The sequence below is a fragment of the Mixophyes fleayi genome, chromosome 7 (assembly GCF_038048845.1).
Source record: "Mixophyes fleayi isolate aMixFle1 chromosome 7, aMixFle1.hap1, whole genome shotgun sequence".
Classification (NCBI taxonomy): domain Eukaryota; kingdom Metazoa; phylum Chordata; class Amphibia; order Anura; family Limnodynastidae; genus Mixophyes; species Mixophyes fleayi.
This window is the reverse complement of record NC_134408.1, coordinates 97,130,016-97,154,334: the sequence shown is the minus strand read 5'-3', so window position 1 is coordinate 97,154,334 and position 24,319 is coordinate 97,130,016. Positions and strand designations below refer to the sequence as shown.

The 24,319-nt window shown below is 38.6% G+C and overlaps 1 protein-coding gene across 1 annotated transcript; it reads right to left on the bottom strand.

Moving 5' to 3' along the window:
- Positions 1 to 372: 372 nt before the first annotated feature.
- LOC142097921 (inducible T-cell costimulator-like) lies at positions 373 to 22,648 on the bottom strand. The gene is made up of 5 exons (XM_075180189.1): positions 22,477 to 22,648; positions 11,088 to 11,435; positions 9,190 to 9,308; positions 7,925 to 8,059; positions 373 to 662 (listed from the first exon to the last, which is right to left on the bottom strand). The coding sequence occupies exons 1-4, from the start codon at positions 22,526 to 22,528 to the stop codon at positions 7,955 to 7,957; spliced, it is 624 nt and encodes a 207-aa protein (XP_075036290.1). The 5' UTR covers positions 22,529 to 22,648; the 3' UTR covers positions 373 to 662; positions 7,925 to 7,954.
- Between the last annotated feature and the right edge of the window lie 1,671 nt (positions 22,649 to 24,319).

Genomic DNA, 24,319 nt, shown 5'->3' with positions numbered 1-24,319 from the left:
CCAGTGACACAACCCAATGTAGCCCACTATGGGACCGTCAGGGGGGATGCCCCCTGCCCCCCAATCCAGCCTACCCCTGAGTGTACTATAAAAGTAAGTAGCAACTCCTTCTCTGGTCAGTCAGCAGTCAGGTATTACACTCATTTTATTTTCCTTATAGACTTTATGAATAGCTGAAAACCTTTACCCCTTTTTCTCAAAGAGAAACATGCTCGATCTTTATCATTTTGCTCTGCATTATATATACACTCAATTTATATAATTATTAATATATTCAATTGATCACAAATCTATTTGGGATATCCACCATGTTGAAAGCATTGTATTTAACAAATTAGCATGATATGTAACCTTTCAAGTGGTAAACATAAATGGTTTTTTAGGAAGTAACAAAAAATATGACTTCCTTTTTATTCTTCTGTACAAATTATTCTGTTGCGTATGTTGCGTATGTTTCTATTTGGTGGAACATTTTATTATTTAGCTGTGACTTTTCTTAGCTTGATGTAGGTTTTCTTGAATCGAATGTGGTTAGTTCTCGAATGTAACAGAGGAATGAGTCAGATGTTTTCACCAGAACATGCAGGAAGAGCCTAGCATAGAGTTGTTGTCATGTTTGATGAATTAGAATCTGAGGCTTGAGATTTCATTCTCCATTCCACCTGAAGCATAAAAATACCACATTGTAATCAGAAGTAAAATAAAACAATGACTTAAATTTCATCTACTGACATTTTAGTCAGGTATGATTGACATTGCTAATTAGTTTCTTCCAGAAGCATAGAGAAGCAGCTATATGTGGTGTGTATGTGTGTGTGATATAAATCATCTCATTTGTCTCTCTAGTTGTTAACAGCATCATGCTCTCCCTAGTCATCCATGAGCACTACCTCGGCCATTAGCTTTACTTTATTCATCCAGTCCCTTTAGTTCTTATGTTACCTTTGAAACATTGCCAGAATACACCTTTTTCGTATACTGAAAATAAAAATATTTGTACATTCTCTTGTTATATCTATCCCATTTTGATTACTACAACTTCCTCCTATTTGAACATTCCACTCATCCATTTAGCCCTGCTGCAATCTGTCTTGAATGTCATGGCGAGACAGACCTTCCTCTCTCGCTGCTCCACATCCAGTGTACCACTCTGTTAATCTTTCATTTGCTCCTTTTACTCTTTAATATCCAATTCAAACTACTAACCTTCAACTTCAAAACCCTCTCCAACACATGCATTACTGACTTATTCATGAGATACACCCTTTTTTACCTCTGGTGTGCCCTCACCTCCTGATTACCATCTCTCACTCCTGCCTCCAAGACTTGTTCCATGTAACTCCAACTTATTCCTACACCGCATGCCCCAACTCTCCCCCAACTTTCAATCTTTCGAGTGCTCTTTCAAAACTCACCACTTCACTATAGTCTAGCCTACCCTCCCCAGATTCTAATGCCTCTGGATACAATAAATTGCCATACTAATCTCCACTAAGATTTCCACTAGCTCTTTTTGTCTCAGCATTGCTTTCCCCCTCTAGATTGTAAGCAGGGCACTTTCTACACTTTGTCTCATGTCATTGCATCCTTTCCACTAACCTTGTATGTTTTTGTCCTGTTTATATGAGTGATTTTTTTTAGGTACAACCATCATCATCAACATTTATTTATACAGCGCAGGCAAATTCCATAGCGCTTTACAATTAGGAACTGACACAGAAATAAAATAATACTGGGAAATACATGCAGACAGAGAAGTAAGAAGGCCCTGCTCGCAAGCTTACAATCTATGGTACAATGGAAGTTTGATACATGAGGGTAAGTGCTATTGCAAATTGGTCCAGCCAGATTGCAAAGGTAAAAAGTGCATAGTGGGCTATATGATCAGGTCACATTGCAATGTTAGTCACAGGAGTGTTGTCTTGTGTTACCTGTGTAGAGGGCGGTAATAGGGTAACTTAGGGAGATTTAGAAGGTGGTTGAGGAATATTATAAGCTTGCCCGAAGAGGTGGGTTTTCAGAGATTGCATGTCCTAGAACAACTTTAAATTTCAGTGTAAAAATAAGCTATCAAGTATTTGTGTGCGACATGAAATGCAGCCAGTATTTATTTTATGTGCAAAATAATAAACTAATTGTGGGACTCTGCTTATGATTTAAGTAGAGATGTTCATTGACCACCGTGTTCTGGTTTTGGTTTTGGATCTGGATTAGCTTCGTGTTTTCGTTTTGGTTTTGGCAAAACCGCCCTTGCGTGTTTTGGTTTTGAATACCTTTTCTTTCTAAAATCCCTATTGTTTTTTGCTAAAGTCATATAATGTTGCTCTTTTTTTCCCCTGCGTTATTATTAAACACGTTAACACTAATTTCAAGTCATTTGCAGTCAATTTTGACCACCTCACAGGTCACAATATTATTTTCATACTCATTCAAACAAAGACTGCAGCGACCTGGCTGGATGCTGAGTGACAGGGCAATGACTCAAACACACGGCAGTTCCTAGCACATCTAGAAAACATTGGCACACAGCAGTGTCAGTAAAGAAAAGTGGTGCAAGATGGAACAAGATGGAAATGTCCTTGGGCCCTCCCACCCACCCTTATGTAAGATATTGATAAGGACATGTACAGTATTAACAAAGCAATCACTCCAGCGACAAGCAGTGCCACATTTGTGGCTGAAGTGCTTGGTTTGTTAGGGCCCCCACAAAACAAGCTAACAACGGGCTTAAGGCACCTAAACAACCAGCGCTGTTAATGAACTCTACTGTGGCAAGTCCTGCACAGTGGAAGCAGTTCTTGCCAGTGATAAGAAGAAGGCCATTGTCATGCCTGGGCATAAGACCAAAAAATCCACCTCTTATGTGTGGAATTATTTTTACACAAATCCTGACAACAGTTGCATTGCCATTTGTAACATTGTAAAGCACAGTCAGTAGAGGTAGGGACCTTAACCATCTAGGAACCTCATCCATGTTACGCCATTTGAAGCGAGTTCATGAAAAGCTTTTGTGAAAATCAGAAACTTATGCTAAAAAATAACAACAAGTAGTCCTGCATAAGCCACCTCACTTCTCTCAGCTAGATCCCAGAACCTGCATTCTACATCCACAACACCTTCATCATCACCTTCAATATCCTCACAAGTGATCGGAGTTAGCCCTGCATCCAGGTTTCTAAGGCGAGAAGACTCCTCCCCTATCCAGGATTCCTCAGAAGAATCCATGAGCATTAGGCCCACTGCTGCTACTCCTGCTGCTGGGGGTGGATCTTCAACCCAGAAGCAGACCAAGAAAAAGACTACTAGGAGTTTACAACAATTGACTGTTAAACAATCCTTTGCAAGAGGAAGCAAGTATGAAAGCTGTCACCCAGTCGCAAAGCGGATCACAGACACCATGGCCACTATGCTAGTATTAGATGTGCGTCCAATATCCACTATTAATGCAGCTGGTTTTAGACAGTTACTTGAGGTTGTCTGTCCCCGTTGCCAAATTCCATCGCAACACCATTTTACTACAAAAGCTATTCCTCCTCTCTACCAGAAGGTTCGTAAAAATTTAATTATTGGGCTACAAAATGCCATTCTACCCGCTGTGCAATTAACCACAGATATGTGGACAAGCGGAACTGGCCAAACTAAAGATTATATTAATGTAACAGCCCACTGGGTTGGTGATTCGCCATCACCAGCAGGAACAGCAGCAGCATGTACCCAAGAATGTCAAATTTTCAGAGGCAGGCTACTCTGTGTATCATCTGTTTCACTAAGAGGTATATTATTATTATTACTATTGTAGATTTGTAAGGAACCACAGTGCTCCACAGCGCCGTACAGTAGGGAAGACAAGGACATACATAAAACAAGACATATGTAAAGCAAGCACAGACAAGACAAACTGAATGGAGAAATGAAAACAAAGGGTATGCAGAACCTTGCTCATTAGAGAGTATACATTCTAAAGGGAAGTGGGCACAGCTGAAACAAGAGGAGCTAGTGTGGCTCAGAGTGGAGTTTGGGATAGTTGTGAGGGTGCATTAGTGTGAATAGTGTTATCGAAGGTTTAAAAAAGAGATGGGTTTTCAACGAGCATCTAAAGATTTGAAGGCTGTGGGAAAGTTGATTTCAGCATGGTAGGAAATTCCATAAGTGGGGAGCAACACGGGAGAAGTCTTGAAGGCGGGAGTGAGAGGTGGTTACCAGAGACGAGACAAGCACACGTCAAAGGTAATACCGCTGATAACCTGTTTGAAAAACTAAGGGATGTCATTGCAACATGGCTTATCCTGCTTGAACTCTCCTGAGGATAAGTGATTTCTGATAATGCCACCAAAATTGTTAGAACATTACAGCGGGGAGAATTCCATCACATTACCTCTCCTCTTTCTATTCTACCTATCACGCTGGCCAACTGCCCTAGAGACTGCCAAGAACCATGCTACCCCTTCTCTGTCCCTCTGTGAAATGGCGCTGGCTCACCGTGAAGGGCAGCACTTACAGAATCTAAAACTCGCGAGATCCGACGATGTAGGAGGGCGCACGAAAGTCTCGGTACTCGAATTTGCTAAGTTCGAGTGTGTTCGGTTCTCGGGGAACTGAGCCTGAGAATCTCTAGATTTAAGGGATACAGTGTGAATATTGTAGACAGAAATATGGTGTTTAAGATGGTTATGTGGAGTTCGTGTTTTATGAGTATCATAACATCTTTGTTGTAGTGTGATGTACTATTGAGAATATATGGATATATAATATATACAGAGGTTGTGACTTTGCGTTTGTTAATGGATTAATTGTGGTAGTGCTGTGTATAATGATCTGTAAGAGAAGTTGTACTGGCAAATTAGTGTTTGTAAGAAGTTGCACTAAGCTATGATGTAGCACTGGGAAGTTTGTATTTGTAAGATAAGTTTTACTAAGCAGTCATGTTTTACGCAGATATATCTGTGCTTAATGTGCTTAATTGTGCTTAATAATGAGAGTTGTAATTGTGTTAGGAGTTGTACTAGGTAGTGAATTGTACTATGAGTAGTAGAGTTTATGTACCCAGTGATGTATAATATGGGAATTGCATGGGAAAGATGGGGGACACATTTTATAAGGACATATTCATTAATTCTAATATTTCGAAAATAAGTATGATTTTTTTTATTGCTGTTTATAGCATACATTTATCAGCTGCCAGGGTCCTTAACTTAACTTATCAATTTGCTGGTTATTCATTCATTTTTTTAAAATGAAATAAAATGTTAAAAAGCACACAAGCACATACATAAATTAAATATTTTGTAAACAATACTGCAATAAACATACTTTATTCTTAGAGTAAGCTTGTTTTAAAGCTTTGTGTCTTCAAATAGCGATAACAGAATCGATGAAAGCCAGAGAAACTTACCACTTACAGGGTTATCCCTATTCGTAACCTTTTTTGATGTATAGGGTATTTTGATAATAAGCCCTTCCATAAATAGACAGAGAGCACAACATTCCAGATAAAAGCAGCCCCAATGTCTACTTACTTTATTGAGTAAGATAAGAGTAACCAGGGGAGTAACAAGTCATTTGTGGGCTACATAGCAACATTTTGTAATGGCCAAAAGTACATGAAATAGACAATTTCTCACCTCATCTTGATTACTGAAGCTCTGTCTATTGCTTAGGCCATGCCTACTTTTATAGTAACCAAAAGAAAGGGGGCAGCACTGCTATCCAATCACAGGCTTCTTTTTGTGTTACAATGACAACAGCCATGTCCCGATCACTGCTAACATTGTAATTTCTCCTAACACTTAATGAAGGTCAAACAAGATTTACAATAAACAAGAAAAGTTTAAATTAAGGAGGAGGAGATCCTACAGAAAAAGTAATCTGTTTTTTGAACCATATTTTTTTCTTGTTAATGACAACAGTTCAGCTGACATACTCAGTTTCAGGTGCAGAACAATATATCACCGGGCCCCATAGTTAAGTTTGTTTAGGGACCCGACAATGCCGATGTTACCTCCCAGGTCCACTGCTCTGCACTGACCATCAATGGCACACTGTGCATGCGCCATTCAAAAGAGGACATCTGCTCTGCTTTTTTAAAGCAGAGAGGTAGCCTCGGGTGGTAATGTGGTCTGGCGGTGCTGGAGGTCTTCCAAGGGGGTCTTAGAGGTGGGAGACACCAGTAATGCCCTCTGCACCCACGGTAGTTCTGCTACTGCTCTTGTTTCCATGATGCATCAGTGAGCAACTTAATTGTAAGTTAATTGTATGATATTTCTCGTTTTCTAAGGGTAGAAGTCATGATGTTGTGATAGTTTTGCATATCTAGAAGAAATAAAAGGTAGTATGCTACATATTGTATTTGATTTATAGTGCATTTCTAAATTATTATTGAAAAAAATTGTCTGCCTGCTTGCTTTTACATGTTGCTGCTATGTTTATGATTCTATGATTGGTTAAATCAATTATAATGTTCCTGTATGAAATATAAAAGCCAGTCAGTATTACACATTAGGCATCCCGGGATATGCCAGGGTAACCCGGGAAACACTTTTCACTGCTGCCGCATCCAGGTAAGCAGGTTGTCAGCCGGGGACGCATGCAGAATAAGATCTAATTAAGTATCAGTACTCTGAGATTGATTTTGCAAAGCTAGTGCTCTCTGTTTTGATTGGCTCCTTTCTGTATTTAAGGCAGGGAGGACTTAGCCTCCCTGACGGTTATATCGTTTGTGCCACAAATTAGCTGACCTGACCTATTTCCTGTTGATACTCTGCCCAAATTGTTAGTGACACCTGTTGTGACCCCTGGCTTGTTTCTGTTTGATTGACTTTCACCTTTGCCTTTGGATTCTCCCTGCCTGCAACCTGCCCTGACCATTTGGCCTGCCCCAGACTAACCTGCTTGCTGCTGACTTACAACCTTTGGCCTGTTCCTGGCATCTGTTTGCTGTGCTCTGGTTATTTGCCTCCTACCTCTGCACTGCAGTATCTGCACATAAACTTCTTCTACACTTGAGTTAAGACCTGGGGGTATCCGAATACCTGTGAACATGATTAACTCTATGGGAAAGTTGACTGCTATAGGTGAAGACCTCTTATCATCTGTTTTAAAGGTTTATATTGGTACCCTTTAGCTGTAACACATTTGTGGAATGCTTGGGTATATTTAACAAAATAAAGCAATAAACGGATTCCATGTTTTTTTGAGGATGGGGACTCGGCGGTAGTCTATGTATTTAAGACAAAAGATCTCAGGCCTTTGTGTAGCCATATACATATGGGTATCAATACAAATCCAAATAGAAATGTTGGCAAGTATTCCCAATTTCGAAGGACAAGGTTTGGAAGATTTCACAATAACCTTGTACTATTTCATTTAGTTTATATGCTGGAAACACATACATTTGTTCTTTTGCTGTAAAAGTCAATTTGTTTTTGAGTATTCAAATAAATTAAAATTACTTTGTTATCATATCCAGTGGTGTTGTCATGTTCAGTGGTCCTGTCATTCAACAAAATTGAATTATGATCATGTCATGCACAACGCAGGAAGGTCATGCTGAATAACGAAGGAAGGTCCATACAGAATATTGTACATTTTTCCATCTAAATTTGTCCATAAGTGCTCTGCTCAGATGCCAGTTCACCTTCCCAGAGTCCTCTTCTGTGCATGCGTGGGTCGGGGCTTTAATGCTTTTATGCCAGACTCACACAGGCTCAGAAGAGACCCCTTTATCTGATAGCAGAGTGGGTGTTGCAGGAGGAAGAAGCAGCATTGCCAGATCCTCTGCAACGTTTGCTCTGGGACTCTGCTATGTCATGTTCTACTTCTGTCTTTGGTGCTAACCAGGCTAGTGAGAGACTAGTAGAACTATAAGAAGATGCGCATGGATTTGTCATATGAAATTGTTATACATCAGTAGGTTAAATGTACATACCTAACAACCATTGTAGAATTTTGTTGTATGTCACCGTACTGGGCACCTGGCAAGAGGAACAGCAGCCATGTGCATATATTCACTATTATATTCCTTTGTCAGCTCCAAGTTTCTAGCTTCACATTCTCTGCATTGCTGATAAAAAAGAGAACCATTATTTGAAATATTAAAATTGCCCTGTTCAGTAAAGCAGTGATCACCTAAATAAACCACAAAGCTTAGATTTACATATTAATGTTAGTGCACATGCTCTTGCCAGTACTCTTATTTTCTTATTTTGCCAATAGGCAAGTACAGGGGGATATTACTGGCACCCCCCCCCCCCCGCGCCCCCCTGGGCCCTGCACTAACATATTTTTACAATGCTTTAGGTATTATTTTTTCAGATCTGTATCTACAGTGGTTCTTCTATATTCTATATAACGTATTTTTTAGTTAAAGTCAACATTGAAAACCACCTGTAAAAAATTCTGCTCTTGCCCCTGTTGCCATATCCTCCCATTATTACAAAGCCAGCTGCGTTCAATAAACTGGCTATTACTGCTTGAAATATATTGATTTTTTAGACCAGGACATCTCATTCCGTGCTATGCATACTGCCAGGGGTGTCTCTGACAGATGCAAGGAGTACTTAAAGCTACATTGCTACCTCTGAATTATTTATCCCTCCAGTTCCCCGGAAACACAAGGGCTGCTCTGTGCAGTGATTATTACCAGGGGTAATGTTAATATGAACAGAAAAAATGTGGATTAAAAGCAATTTAAAATATAAATGTGTTTATTTTTTTATTTCTGGCTGGCATAATTTTAAACTACAATTTTAATCATTTCACTATATCAAATATTTGTCTATAAGCATTTGTCCTGTAATTTAGTTCGTCAATTGATTCAAGACCGAAGAAACATCTGAAATCCATTATATAACAAACCCTGCCAAGTTGTTTATATATAACATCAAATACCTACTGCCTGTATTATCTAGTAAATTGTTATACAGTTATCTACCTCATGTATCATTAAGAAATAAGACTAATCAGGTTCACGGTAGGTGCCAAAGGATTTATGTAGATTTTAACCAAGCCCTTCATTTATCCCATTATCTAATGAAGGGATTTCTGTAACTATATAATACATTGCGTTTTCTGTATTTACACTAATAAATTGACCTGCTATAAATGTACTTTTATAAATGTTGTGAACCACTTACTTTCTTTTCTAATATGTTCAGTGTGAACTTGATATTTGCCTTTGTACTGTGAACTCACCTTCCGTTGAATGTATCGATATAATATCACAATGAAACATGTGGACAGGAAGACAGCAACTCCAATCAAAATCCATTTCACCAAAGCTGACATTACTTCACAAGATGGGGGTTCAAAATCTAGAAGAAAATATTAGTAAATTGTATACGCAATTTGAGCTCTCTGAAATTTGCAAAAAAAAAATTGAAAAAATTGTTAAAAAAAATATTGTGTTTGGCAGACTAAAAGTATGGCTTCAGATATTACCATTTTTTCTAAAAATAAAAAGCACAAGTTTAATTGTCCAATCATCAACTTGAAAATATTCCAACATTTACATGACCAGATATGTTGCTGGCCTTTAAATATTTGATGATGTGGTTAGATTCGATGTTCATTTAACACATAGCAAAAATAAATAAATAACCTGGGCTTAGTGACTTGGATGAAAGGTGCTGCTGCATTGTTTTAGAACAGGTAGTTTCAATAATTTTTTTATGTGAATGAATTTAATAAATGACTGTATTGTGTACAGAATTTTGACCAGAACAATTATAACATCTTTAGAAATTTCAGTTTCCCAATTATAATTTTCAGAATCTGTATTCTATCTAAGTGAACTTTCTATTGTATGTTAAATATAGAGATGCCTTTTCTTTTGGTAGGGATAGATATGTATTGAATTTATTTTCATGTTATATTAAGAAATGGGCAAAAATAGGAAATACATGCAGCAAGTCACTATTAACCATAATACATGGCCCGGAATGACACAAAATTGATATTCTCAATGACAGTTATACAAACTATTACATGCAAGTGTAGAGTATTCTGTCAAACCTACAGAAACAAGCATAGAGCATTCTGTCAAAGCTACAGAATTTAGTATTTGTTTGTACATTTACAGTATATGTTTTTACTGTTTCTGACCGTACAGTATAATTGATGAGATATATTCCAACTTAGATCCAGAATTTAACTAGCACTGGTCAGCCCCGTAGCAAAATTTTATATATTTTTTTTGGGGTGGGGCGCACTAACTCTTCAGAGCATGCATGGGGACAGGCATATGTGCAGTGAAACCCTGTTGGACTTTTAGCTTCATCTTAGTGGAACTGAAAGCAAAGCATGTGAAGCCCTTTGGCTATGTTCAGAAGAGTAAAAACCCTTATAGCATGGACAGGCACAGTGGTAATTATGTCACTAATCAGATCTAAAGCTTTACGGCTGAAACATGGTGGACTGCAGCATCTTCTGGTGCTCAGGTCCATTTTAATTGTAAGAATTTTTCTTTTATGTTTGTTGTATGAAGCTAGTAACAAATTTGCTACTGTAATAAAGAATATCTTTGGTCTGTTTTTTTAATTTACCTATAAAAATGAATAAGATAAAAAAATAAATAATAAAATGGCAAGAATTAAGCTGTATTAAAAAAAAAGGAAAAAAAAACTCATTAAGAGTATTTTTAATTATTGGCGCTGGATAAAATGTTATATATGCAAAAACATTTTTGGAAAGAAAAATTATTACACAGCACATTGTTCATTTTCACTTTTTTGCAGTTTTCAATTAGAAAATAAAATCAAAATTATAAATAAAACTTAAAACTGTTATTTTTACTATTTCACCAATTTTGTAAAAATCCCTTCATTTTCTGAGGTAATCTAAATTGTGTATAAAAGTTTAGTGTTCACTTCCATGTAAAAATTGCATGTACGGTATACAAAGCAAAGACTACATTGGAAACAAAATTTTGACACACATTAGGCACAGAAGTAAAATGAGAATAATTAAAATTATCAGAAAATAAATATCGTAAGAATAACACTTCTGAATTTCAGTTTGCTTGATTCTATTTGAAGGACTAGATATTTTACAGGTAGATTAATTAGCCAACATGAAGGAGAAATATATCTTACCATTAACATACACATACGCTTTATTCACAATAGATTTATTAAAAGGAGGCGGGACAAAAGTTTGAAGGCGACAAGTGTAACTATCTGTGTGTTTGACGTCAAGCTCTATGAGAGTAAGAGAAATGGTGCCATTGGATTCATTAAAACGACATCTTGCTTTGTCTTCCCAGTTATGGAATTTGGTTTCTGGACCAGAAGTATACACCAAACACACCACATCACCATCATTGCCTTTCTCTAAAGTTAGGTTAAACCTGGAATAGGTTTGAGGGGCATATTTGCAAAGGTCCACTTCACCATCACGGGAAGCAATCACCACATGTGGATTACTGTTTTCAGTGGTTTGTGCTGCAACAAAAGCAACAAAGTCAACATTAGTAACATGATCTTGATGAATCTGAAAAAAATAGAAAAATTATCTTTTTGAAAACAATATGTCTTAAGGATCACTTTCATGCCACTGTTTTTCAATCATTGTCAGTACGCACTAGTCAGCCACAACATTAAAGAGGCTGACAATTGTAGTAAATAACATTGATTATCTTGTTACAAATTCACTTGTCAAGAAGTGGGATATGTTAGACAGCAAGTGTACAATCAGTTCTTGAAATTAATGTGGAAGCAGGAAAAATGGGCAAGCGTAAGGATCTGAGCGACTTTGACAAAGCCAAACTGTGATGGCTAGACAACTGGGTCAGAGCATCTCTAAAGAAGGACATTGGTGATCCAGCGACAGGGTCAAGGGCGCCCAAGGCTCCTTTACACACGTGGGGAGCGAAGGCTTTGCCCGTTTGGTCCAATCCAACAGAAGAGCTACTGTAGAACAAATTGCTGAAAAAATTAATGATGGCTATGATAGAAAGGTGTCAGAACACAAAGTGCATTGCGTCTTGCTGCGAATGGGGCTGCGTAGCGGCAGACCAATCAGAGGGCCCAAATGTAAAAAAGATAAAGGTGTCTGCGCTTCCTGAGACAGAGTGTATGGTGGCAGCCAGATTTTGGGATGGGAGGAGGGGGGTTCCAACCCTCCTATGTGAAACAGAATGCAAGAAATTCCCAAGACGCCTGATAGTGGGGTCCTAAATAGTTTAATAAAACTAACAAAGTGTAAAACCTCATAAATCAGCATACCATATCTGCCAATAAACATATCATATCATGGTAGACAATAGGTGTCACGGGATGCTGGGTGTAAATAAAGTCCAGAGATAATTGCAAAATCTGTCTGTAACCGGAAAGCTGGTATACAAAAAACAAGTCCTGATGCAAAATACCTATACACACTCTCTAATAAGCAAAATAAAAAATAAAAAATAAAAAGGTATATTGCTGATACAGTGTAGATACCATTCCTATGACAAAAAGTTCCTTAAGCATGGTACAAATATCACCTCGTAATGAGTCAATAAAAATAATTCTTGTAAACTCCAAGAAGTGTCCATACAGATTGCTAACAAAAAAGCAGAGGCGGATGAAAAAAAACTACTTACAAATACAGCGTCTCTCTCTCTCTCTCCGGTTTCAAGCATCCTTTCCTGGTGTAGTCCGCACTAGTTTCTGCCTCTCATATGTGTAGTGCACTTGTGGTCCTTTTGACACGCATGCGCATGCATTGAATGTTCCATAGTGGATAGACTCTGCTGCCAGCTAGAATCCTCTGATGTTAGAAAGGTTTATCTGAATATTCAATGATGATGAGAGAAACAATGTAAAGAGTCCAAACCAATGCATTTCGCCAGTTAAACTGGTTTCCTCATTTTGTTAGCAATCTGTATGGACACTTCTCGGACTTTACAAGAATTATTTTTATCGACTCACTACATGGACGTATTTGTACCATACTTAAGAAACTTTTTGACATAACAATGGTATCTACACTCTATCAGCAATAAACATTGTTATTTTTTATTTTTTTTGCTTATTAGAGAGTGTGTATAGGTATTTTGCATCAGGACTTGTTTTTTGTATACCAACTTGCCGGTTACAGACAGATTTTGCAATTATCTCGGGACTTTGTTTGCACCCAGCATCCTGTGACACCTACTGTCTACCATGTTATGACATGTTTATTGGCAAATATGGTTATGAGGTTTTACACTTCGCCAGTTTTATTAAACCATTTAGGACCCCACCATCAGGCGCCTTGGGAATTTCTTGCATTCAATCAGATTGCCCATGCTGACCTCTGTACACCACTGAAAGCACCTAGAATGGGCATGTAAGTGCCAGAACTGGACCATTTGGCAATGGAAGAAGATGACCTGGTCTGATGAATCACGTTGGACGCCTGGGGAAGAGATGGCACCATTTGAAGAATGCTAACTGGCAGAGGCAGTATGATGCTTTGGGCACTGTTCTTCAGGGAAACCTTGGGTCCTGACATTCATGTGGATGTTACTTTGACATATACCACCGACCTAAACATTGTTGCAGACCAATTACACCTCTTCAAGGCAACGGTATTCCTTGATGGCAGTGGCCTCTTTCAGTAGGATAATTCGCCCTGCCACACTGCAAAAATTGTTCATAAATGGTTTGAGGAACATGACATAAGATCAAGGTATTGAATTGGCCTCCAAATTCCCCAGATCTCAATCCGATCAAGCATCTTTGGGATGTGCTGGAAAAACAGATCAGAGCCATGGAGGCCCCACCTCGCAACTTACAGGATTTAAAGGATCTGCTGCTAACGTGAGATACCACAGGACACCTTCAGAGGTCTTGTGGAGTACATGTCTCAACAAGTCAGAGCTGTTTTGGTGGAATGAAGGAGACCTACACAATATTAAGTGGTTTTAATGTTGTGGCTGATCGGTATATTAGATTATATCCGGGTGCTCCGTGTTCCTCCCACACTCCAAGAACATATTACTAGGTTAACTGGTTGCTATCAAATTGACCCTAGTATCTCTCCCTTTCTGTCTGTGTGTGTGTATGTTAGAGAATTTAGACTGTAAGCTCCAATGGGGCAGGGACTGATGTGAGTGAGTTCTCTGTACAGCGCTGAGGAATGTGTAGCGCTATATAAATAGCTGCTGCTGATGATGATCCAAAATTTCTTGTGATGCTGGTATAATTCTGCCCTTTAAACACTGCATGCACATTTGTTTAAAGATGAAGGGCCTGATTCATTAAGGAACTTAAATGAAGAAGTTTCTTATTTAAGTCTCCTGGACAAAACCAATGCAAGGGGTGAAAATTAGTTTTCTGTTTTGCCCTTAAGTTAAATACTGACTGTTTTTTCATGTAGCACACAAATACTTGATAGCTTATTTGTACACTGAAATGTAAAGTTGATATTTGTGTGCTACATTAAAAAACAGTCAGTATTTAACTTGTGCAAAACTGAAAACTAATTTTCACCCCTTGCAATGTAACATGGTTTTGTCCAGGAGACTTAAATAAGAAACTTCTTCATTTAAGTTCCTTAATGAATCAGGCCTGAAGTGCTCTTGTGTGAATTGTGTGAATAGTTTTCAATTGACCATATTGTGTCACCACAGTAAAATTGTGGTGTTATAAAAAGCCTGTGTGACACCTCTATTGCAATAGTCTGACATACATCAAAATAGAAAACATGGTACATCTTTGCTTTGGCTCTCGACAACTAATATGTTGTGTTAGAGCGTTGTTTAAATTCAGATTTTTCTGGAAAATAAAAAAATATATATTTACCTTTGTTAATGGGTTAGACAATCACTATGTACTAGAATACTGATATATGTTATTCAATATGATTAGCCATGAGCCACTAAATAAATTTAAAGCAGCAAAGCGTTCCAGGTTAAATTGGTCAGACAGTAATTGTATGTGAAGTGATATGAAGTGCATCATGTGATCGGCTCACATACAATCACTGTCATCCTCTTTGCCATTGTATGCCCCACTGTTTTAAGCTTATAAAATGATTTAAGTCTAACTATGTTATATATAGTGATTTCTATTTTAGTGTAGTAAAATACAAAAACATTAAATATATTTTAAATTAAACAACTAAATATAAGAGCACTAGTCTCTCTAGTTTAGCCACTCCCTAAATGATTACTTTATATAAAGAAAATTGAATAAAAAAAGCAAGAAAATAATTAAGCCAGTTGGAAATAATTAAAGCAAGGCAAGGTTCCTTCCCAAATGTAATAGTATAAGTGGCATTCACCTCTTAAGTGTGTTTTGCCAAACTACTGATGTAAGAAAGTTGAAGCTCAAAGATTTAAAACATAAAATATGCTTATGCAATGAGATCTTGTTACTATATGTTATTTGTAATATCAGAAACATTGTGCTTGAGCATTTTAAAATTGATAAGGTGGGGCTATACCTTCAATCTGCTTCTGGCATGTTTGGAAACTAATTCATTAAGAAAAGTCAGTAAAAAAAGGAGTAAGTTTCTGCTAGACAAAACCATGTTACAATGCAAGGGTGCAAATTAGTTTATTATTTTGCACATAAGTTAAATACTGACTGTTTTTTATGTAGCACACAAATACTTGATAGCTATTTTTACACTGAAATTTAAAGTTGATCTAGGCAGGGCCGGATTAACCGCTAGGCAACCTAGGCACCTGCCTAGGGCCTAGCGGCTCTCGGGGGGCACAGCTGGGGGGGACAGGAGCAATTTTTAAAAAAAAAATAAATTTGCGACTCGTGTGGGGGGGGGGGGTGCCTTGAGTCGGGGGAGGGGGGGTCGGGTGCCGCAAATCGGGTCCCGGTAGCCTCTTCTCCTCTCAGTGTCTCAGTGATAGAGAGAGAGGAGGAGAGGCTGCCGGGACCCGACGAGCGATCACGTTTTTTTTTTTATTTGTTTGGACTGACCGAGGAGGAGCAGCGCGCCGGAGAAGAAAGGCAATAGAAAGGTAAGAAAACAACGGAGGGACAGAGGTGGTGATGGTGAAGGGGCACAGAAGTGGTGATGATGATGGGCACAGAGGTGGTGATGGGCACAGAGGTGGTGATGGTGAAGGGCACAGAGGTGGTGATGGTGATTGGCACAGAAGTGGTGATGGTGATTGGCACAGAAGTGGTGATGGTGAAGGGCACAGAGGTAGTGATGGTGAAGGGGCACAGAATTGGTGATGGTGATTGGCACAGAGGTGTTAATGGGCACAGAGGTGGTGATGGGCACAGAGGTGGTGATGGTGAAGAGCACAGAGGTGGTGATGGTGAAGAGGCACAGAGGTGGTGATGGTGATTGGCACAGAAGTGGTGATGTTGAAGGGCACAGAGGTGGTGATGGTGAAGGGCACAGAGGTGGTGATGGGCACAGAGGTGGTGATGGTGAAGGGCACAGAGGTGGTGATGGTGATTGGCACAGAAGTGGTGATGGTGATTGGCACAGAAGTGGTGATGGTGAAGGGCACAGAGGTGGTGATGGTGAAGGGGCACAGAATTGGTGATGGTGATTGGCACAGAGGTGGTAATGGGCACAGAGGTGGTGATGGGCACAGAGGTGGTGATGGTGAAGAGCACAGAGGTGGTGATGGTGAAGAGGCACAGAGGTGGTGATGGTGATTGGCACAGAAGTGGTGATGTTGAAGGGCACAGAGGTGGTGATGGTGAAGGGCACAGAGGTGGTGATGGGCACAGAGGTGGTGATGGTGATTGGCACAGAGGTGGTGATGGGCACAGAGTTGATGGTGAAAGGGCACATGTGATATTGTGAAGGGGCAAAAGTGACAATGAAGGGGCACAGTGTGATGATAGAGGGACAAAAGTGACAAGAGCACATACTTGGATTTATGCGTATTATTTTTGCAAACAACTTAAGTAAGTATTTCTGCCCTGACTTCAATATTTATTAAGTTGTTTTGACCCAACTACTTAAAAAAACGGGACTGCTTGGTAATTATTTAGGGGTGCCTTTTTCTGCAGCAGGGTGGCCTTGCTCTTTTCACATGTTAGGTACGCCCCCAAAGATGCAAGCCATGCCCTCACCTCCTTTGGCGGCTGCGCGGCGGCACATGCTTTCATATCTACTTAACTATAGGGGTATATGGTAGGCTGCAAAAATATAGTGCTATGGATGTTTCAGGGAGGGGGCTCAAAACAGTATCCTGCCTAGGGCCCTATGAGGTCTAAATCCGGCTCTGGATCTAGGACAGGGTTGTCCAACCGCGGCCCGCGGGCCGCATGCAGCCCAGCACGCCTGTAAATGTGGCCCAGAAGGAGTTTTGGTTGTGGCAAGGGGGCAGCACTGTTAATGGAAAAAAATAATCCTGCAAAAAAAAGAAAAGAAAATACTCACCTTGCGGTCACACGGTCACGTCAGCTGGTACTCCGGCTCCCTCCCTTGTCTCCTCCTCCGTGCGGTGCTCGCAGTGAATGTCGGGCGTGATGTCATCACGCCCAACATTCATTGCGGAGTACAGCACAGAGGAGTCACCCGCGTGAGAAGAACAATCAGCAGCACAGAATTGGAGAAAAGAAGAGAAGAGGACAGGGGATTTTTTTTTATTATTTCAAGGGACGATGACCAGTGAATAAAAGTCATCTGGTCCTGGAGCATCATGGACCTTATCTCCCTGCTACATACTTCTACTTGTAATACTAATGGGGCATTATATATTATTCTCTTGGCCCATTATAAGTTGTTATCCCTTAACTAACATAGTGGTGTAATTAGCAAAACAGGTCACAATTTGGGGTCACAGTGATGTATATGTCAGGTACCACAGGCCTGGTCAGGGCACCCTGATATACAATGCCTGGCTTAAATGCACTTTATTGATATTCCATTGAAACAATACAAAAAGTGATTATAGTACAATAACTAGAGAGGATTTTTTGAACAGGGCGATTGAAAGGTAAGTATAGGGGGATTTAAAAAAAAAGTGATATATATATATATATATATATATATATCACTTTTTTTCTCATATATATATATGTTAACTATGTTTTCTATGGTATTTTGGATGATCAGCTATCGTTATTGTTAGTGTATCTTATGTGCGGCCCAAACAAACTCGTCGTCTTCCAATGTGGCTCAGGGAAGCTATAAGGTTGGACACCCCTGATCTAGGACATGCCCTACCCCAACTATCAGTCTCCAAACACATTTTAAATTTACCTTCTCCTCCAATGCAAAGTGGTTTTGCAAGGTGTAAAATTGCTAATATTTTTTTTGCTTAATGAATCACGTCCATTGTGCGTTTTTTTGTTGCTTTTTTTTTAAAAATGCACATAAATCAAGCATATGCACGTCTGAACAAGGCACTTGCCATATTGAGACAGACAAAACACAATGCTAGATACATACAATACATATGTGGAATATAAAGTCCTAGCAGAACGCACAGAATAATAAAAAAGAAGTGTTCAGTTGTTGTCACCAGTTACTAATAATTAATGAAAGAACATGAAAAAAAATATTTTGTCATTTTTTCTCCCATTAAATACATTTAACAGGGTGTTATAAATATATATTTTTCATATAATGCACAGATGCTCTTGACTGCAAACACATGTCCTGGCATGCATACTCACCTATGACAAGAGAATACCCACTGCACCAGGCAATCACTCACCCTGCATGATGTATATAATATATAATTAAATTATAACATTCCAACAGTACTAGGGTGGTGCTCCCCAACCATGTATAGCTCTCAAATAATAATAAAGGAAAAAGAAAGAAAGGGCACTCTTAGAGTGATAGAGTAATATTTTAGAATAAAAAACTTTATTGGGTATATATTAAAATGATCCCTAAATGGGCACTAAGCCGCCAGTAGTGAAATATTTAAAAACAACAATGAACAGTGACAAAAGTGCAAGATTGGTGTTTATAATTGGCAGCTGCTGCTGCCATGCCTCGCTATGTTAAATATATTTGGTAGTGAATCAATAATCACAATAATAAATTATTATGAGATCCTGAATTGTCAATCTCTCAATAAAGATTATATAATTTCTTTTGATGTCCTAATTGATACCGTATAACAATGAGTATTTAAAAGTTAGATAGACAGATGAATATTATATATGGTGATTAACAGGGTGCAAGAAAAAAAAAACATTGAAAAATGCACTGCACCAGATTCAGATAACTCTTTTCAGATATCAGTCTCTATATAGAGATTGAGCTGAATGAAAGGTTTGTCCCCATACTGAGTGGAATACTGAAATGCTATCGCTCATGCATCAATGCTATCTTTTGAGTAGCCTACTTATAGATAGAGAAAAGAACGCTACTCTAAGCGGTCCAAGTCCTGGATATACCAGGGTTAGTGCTGCTAATTATTGTTGTCTAGGACTATAGGAAAGGGATCTATTATAATGAAAGACAGCGAGGTGAACGCCGACGCACATTTTGTATATACTCGCTTTAACTAGGCTAACCGATCAGTACCAATGGCAGAGCTTATAAAGGGAACAGACATCCCCTGTGATTACATCACAATTGTTTAGCCAAACAATTTTAAACACCAATCTTGCACCTGGTAGATAAACATAAACTTAGACCTAAGGCAACAATTCAGCTCTCTGCTTGTGCCATCTTTTTTCCTGACATTTACTACCATTACTGTTGTTTTAATAATTAAGTTAACAGCCTCACTTTCTGGTTTACTATGACCTAGTCATCACCTTCAACATGAATCTATTTTAAAGGGTTCAGGCATAGTTATGCCATATAACCGCAATAACAAGGGTGCCGTCACCAACATTCTGGCTGCTTACTGATGTGACACAATGAGGTGAGTAGGGGAAGAACACAGATAATACTTCCTCCCCATTGTTTGTTCCAACTCTTCTCACACTACCAGTCACTAAGCATCAGTAATTGCAGATGACTCATGTCACCCTGTGCGCTTTCAGCCATTGATTATTGCAGTGTGGCTAAGGATCTGAGCACTGGGTAAGGTTGAAAAGGCAAATTTGAGACCAGGGACACATTCACAAAGAAACTACTAAATGCCAAAATTATAAGCTCCAACACTTTTATATTACATGGACATTTGAATGATTAACTTATGCATTGCCTTGGGGATAATATTAATAAAAGTAAATTAAGTAAATTAAGTAAAATTACTGATCATAAATATATATTATGTCCCGAGAATCTACAGACAAGTGGTAATATTTGTGTGTCATTGGGCAGCAGAACTTACAATCTTATCACTCTTCAGTGAAGCAGCTTTCTTTATGTGAGCAGCGCTTTGGGGAGGGATACAGCATGTGCAGTAAAGCTTATCGCTCAAAAAATGATTTATGAATAGCAACATGACATACCTGGTGATATATGAGGTTGTAAACTCTGCTTCACATGCTGTGTCCCTCCTCTGAGCTTTAAATGAAACAAAACCAGAACATGCTTTTTGCTGTTCACATGAAAGCAAATTGTCTATGTGAACCACCAGTGAGTCAGCCACATGGGTTCAAGGTGTATGATCTGATCATGTAACTATTTTTCTCTCGGCAGCTGCATCTCGTTGCCTAGCAACGGGACGCTTCCTTGTTCCTCTGCACGCTGTGCGTGCGCATGCTCTCTTCAGTCACGTCCCATTGCTAGGCAACAGGACGCTTTCTCTGCTCACCTGTCAGCGGTCAGCGTGTCTGACCACCGAATCTCCATCACCCAATCAGGGTACACCTTATGGTTTTTATAGTGCCCTCTGACATCTTTAAGGTGCCAGAGTATTGGTTCACAACTACTCCAGCGCTTCCTGAACTTCTGATCCTGTGTTCTTCAGTTTCCAACTAGGCTTCCTGTTGCCATTCTCCTGTGTTATGTTTAGTACTTTGCTGCTTGGCTGGTTTGACTATTTCGCTTGACCTGACTTCTCTCTGGATCCTCCCCGGGTACCGCATCACTCGTTTGGCTTTGACCTGGACTGCCTGACTATGCCTGTCGCTACACCTGTGACTGTCTTGGAGAACTGCGACCTGCGTACCCTCTGCAGCTAAGCTCAAACTTCCTTGCGGTGGTCCCAGTTGAATACCGGGGGTACGTTAGACTCCATGCCTCCCTGTTCAGTAGCGGCCATCTCTGCAATTCTGTGACATATTCTAACTCCAGGCATCTCCTGTTAATTTCAACCTTGCATCAATTTTCCATGACCCGCATTTTTTCTGCCAACTATTGACCCTATCCACCCTTATAACTACCCGAATTTTTTTTCACATAGGTGCTTTGAATGAGGGATTGAAAAAGGTTAAAACTAAATTCACTACTTTTGTTCTTGGCCATACAGCTACATAAAAACTTTAACAATTATACACAATTCTAAGTACACATATTTGACATCACTTTATTTTTGCCTGCTGTTCCTTAAGTAATGCAAAACAAATACATATGTCTTAATTTGCTGACAAAGGAAAACACTATCTGTCCCAGAAAAAAAAACGACATAAACCTTGTTTGAGTAGGCTAAGAAATAAAAAAGTTATTCCCATTTAAATTGATGGATCCAAAAATGTGACATTTGGTTTTGTCATGGAGGGTGATCCAGTGGTTAACTTTCTAACTTTGCTATGTGCCTCTTTATGGGAAAACAGTTGTCAAAATATACTTGCTTCCGTGTTGTGTAATATGAAATTTAACAGAACTTTAGACAAAATACTTTCTTCATGTACCTGAACAACCCATAAAATAAATTAAACAAAAGTGAAAAAAACAAAGAAACAAGCAAACTAATTATAATGGGAAGACAGTAATTAATAATCAGCTTAATTTCTAACATTTTCATTTATATATATGAAATGTAACTGACCTTTGGAAAAAATATATCATGCAGGTACCCGAAAATACCATAACTTAAATTAGAAAACAAAAGTAACAGGCAACATAATTAGAATGGGTAGACCATTTATGTGTTTTTTCCTTATTTTATGGAATTTTCAGGTGCGTGCAGGAAGTAAATTTAGCTAAATTTAATCTAACTTGTAAGTAATTATATTGTGATAATTGTTTTCCCTTAGACACACAGCAAAAGAAGATACATAAAGTGACAATTTGAATTTATTTAAGCAGATTATTGTTGTATTAACTTTCCTTTCTTCTGTTTGGTTTTATCTTAAATAATTAACTTTCACCATATATGACATTATATGACCGTGTACATTTTGGTGTCTTGGTGTCCTGGAAAAGCGGCTAGTGTGCTAGATTATGTGTGCTAGATTATGTTTTGTACGGTATGCCTCAATGTTCTAAACAGCTTCTGATACAAAATGACAGATAGATAGAATACACGAATATCAAAATGGAAATCAATACATATATATACGGTTCAGTAAAAAGCAATAAACTGTATGATAACGTTTCTTTTTCTCGCCACTTACTGCCTGTTTTACTTTACCATATATTTTTTTATTTCTATGCTGGATTTACAGTATCATCTCTTGCTACAAAAGCAGTTCTCAATAAAACATATAAACATATTAAATAACTTACCAGCAACCTGTACAGAAATCAGCAGAAGGAAACCAACAAGACATATACTCATTACAATGATTTTTCTTGCGCTGCATATGATTTGAAGTTGGATTGTCACTTCTGATAAAGACAAAAGCCTTAGATTTTCTTACTTTGTAATAAGGGATGTGGCTTAGTCTGTGTGCGACATGTTTTTAACGAAAGAGTTTAGTTTGCATATTTGTCTCCATACCTTAATGTGGTTTTGTATACGAGGTGGCAGGGGGGAATAAATACATGTTTTACCATGACATAATTTCCACTTGCTGATATTTTAGAAGTCAATGGAATTAAGAGAAGTTTACCTTTTTGTCTGTCACCAACACTTTTTGTTTGTAAATTTTTTATTAGATTGCTGGAGTGCAATGGCCCCTAAGGGCTTCTCCCTTAGATCTAGGGTGGTGGTATGGCCCTGAAGTTCTGGGGTGGACTTTTGTCTTTTTGTGCTCTTTTTTGGATACTTCAGTGATAGAAAGCACCAGAACTGGGCTTTCAATAATAATAAAAATAATGGGAAAAAAACAATTAATATAAGTCTTATTTTGGTTTGAAATTCATTATTTTTTTAAAAAAAAATATGCATTCATATAATTTGTATAATACTACCTTGTGAAAGCACAGCAATGTGTTGCATTTGCAATTAAAATAAGGTAAATATGCCGAGTTATCTCCAGTTTATTTTAAAGAAAAAATTCAGACAGAATAAAAATATTTAGGGGAAAAACTTGTAACTTGTAAACCTTGATAGTTAGTGAGTTTATACTTTAACGTCTGATGCACCTCCACTCTGGCTGGAGTAAATTGGTTTGCTTCAAAAGCCTTTTAATGTGAGATAATCAAGTGTTACAAACTATAACAAGCAAATATGACAGCAAAAAAGAGCTGCAGGCAGCTGGTGAAGGCATTGGTAGTCAGCATATCGATGCTGATTACCCCAACACTACTTACCCCGATGTGGAGAGACTGAAGGGGGTAATTATTACCACCTTCGCAGCACCGATGACTGTGTCGCTGTTATCGGTGACGTCATCAGCTGCCGCCGGCTTCTTCAGGGATCGCCATGACTTCCAGTCGGTTTACACAGAAGTCGTCCTGCACGCTGGTCGGGGAAGGAGCCCTTCGGTCTCTCCCCATCAGGGTAAGTAGTGTCAAAATAATGAGGAGCATTATTTCGTACCCAACCCGGTGAAGGTATAGAGGGCCACATGCGAACCTATGGCTGCCTGTAGCCCATCACTGATCTAAACTGTAGCTGCCTGTGCTTACCTGAAGATTTTGTTAATCTAACAAACTTCCATTTTAATGTTTATGTTGGTCACGCACAAACAGATTTTCCCAATTTGATAATTTTGTAGCAAACAGCTTGCCACGGCCTCATCCTTAATAATCAAAATACAATCTAATTTAATCAGATTGAACTGTATTTGGTCTGACAGGATGGGAAATAAAGATAGCAGATGATCCTCATCAGTGACCCTTCAGAAGCATGTGTAGTCAATATGTGTAACAAATTACAATATTGCAAAATTGTTGTTCAAACCATGTTTATTGAAATTTCTCACAGCTCTGTTAACAGTGTTCTAATATGATGAGAATGCTTTGTGTGTAGCCAGCATTAACAAAAATGAAATACTCTATCATGATGATTCATATCCAATTCTACTTCTCTAATCTCTGATGAACCCCATTTCCAAAATATGTAATGATTCAAGACAGGGGAATTCCTGTTTCTACATAGAAGCAAAACAAAACTAATACAAAACCAAGAGACTAGCGGTTGTCACAGTTAATGAAAAAAGCGCTTGAACGTCTTCTAAAGAGA

What these genes read in the sequence shown, in the direction of transcription:
- LOC142097921 (XM_075180189.1), bottom strand. Translation starts at nt 22,528, where the DNA reads ATGAGTATATGTCTTGTTGGTTTCCTTCTGCTGATTTCTGTACAGGTT. An exon ending in GATTTCTGTACAGGTTGCTG is followed by an intron (nt 11,436 to 22,476) that starts GTAAGTTATTTA and finishes CTTTTGTTGCAG; the next exon opens with CACAAACCACTGAAAACAGT. An exon ending in AGCGTATGTGTATGTTAATG is followed by an intron (nt 9,309 to 11,087) that starts GTAAGATATATT and finishes ATTTTCTTCTAG; the next exon opens with ATTTTGAACCCCCATCTTGT.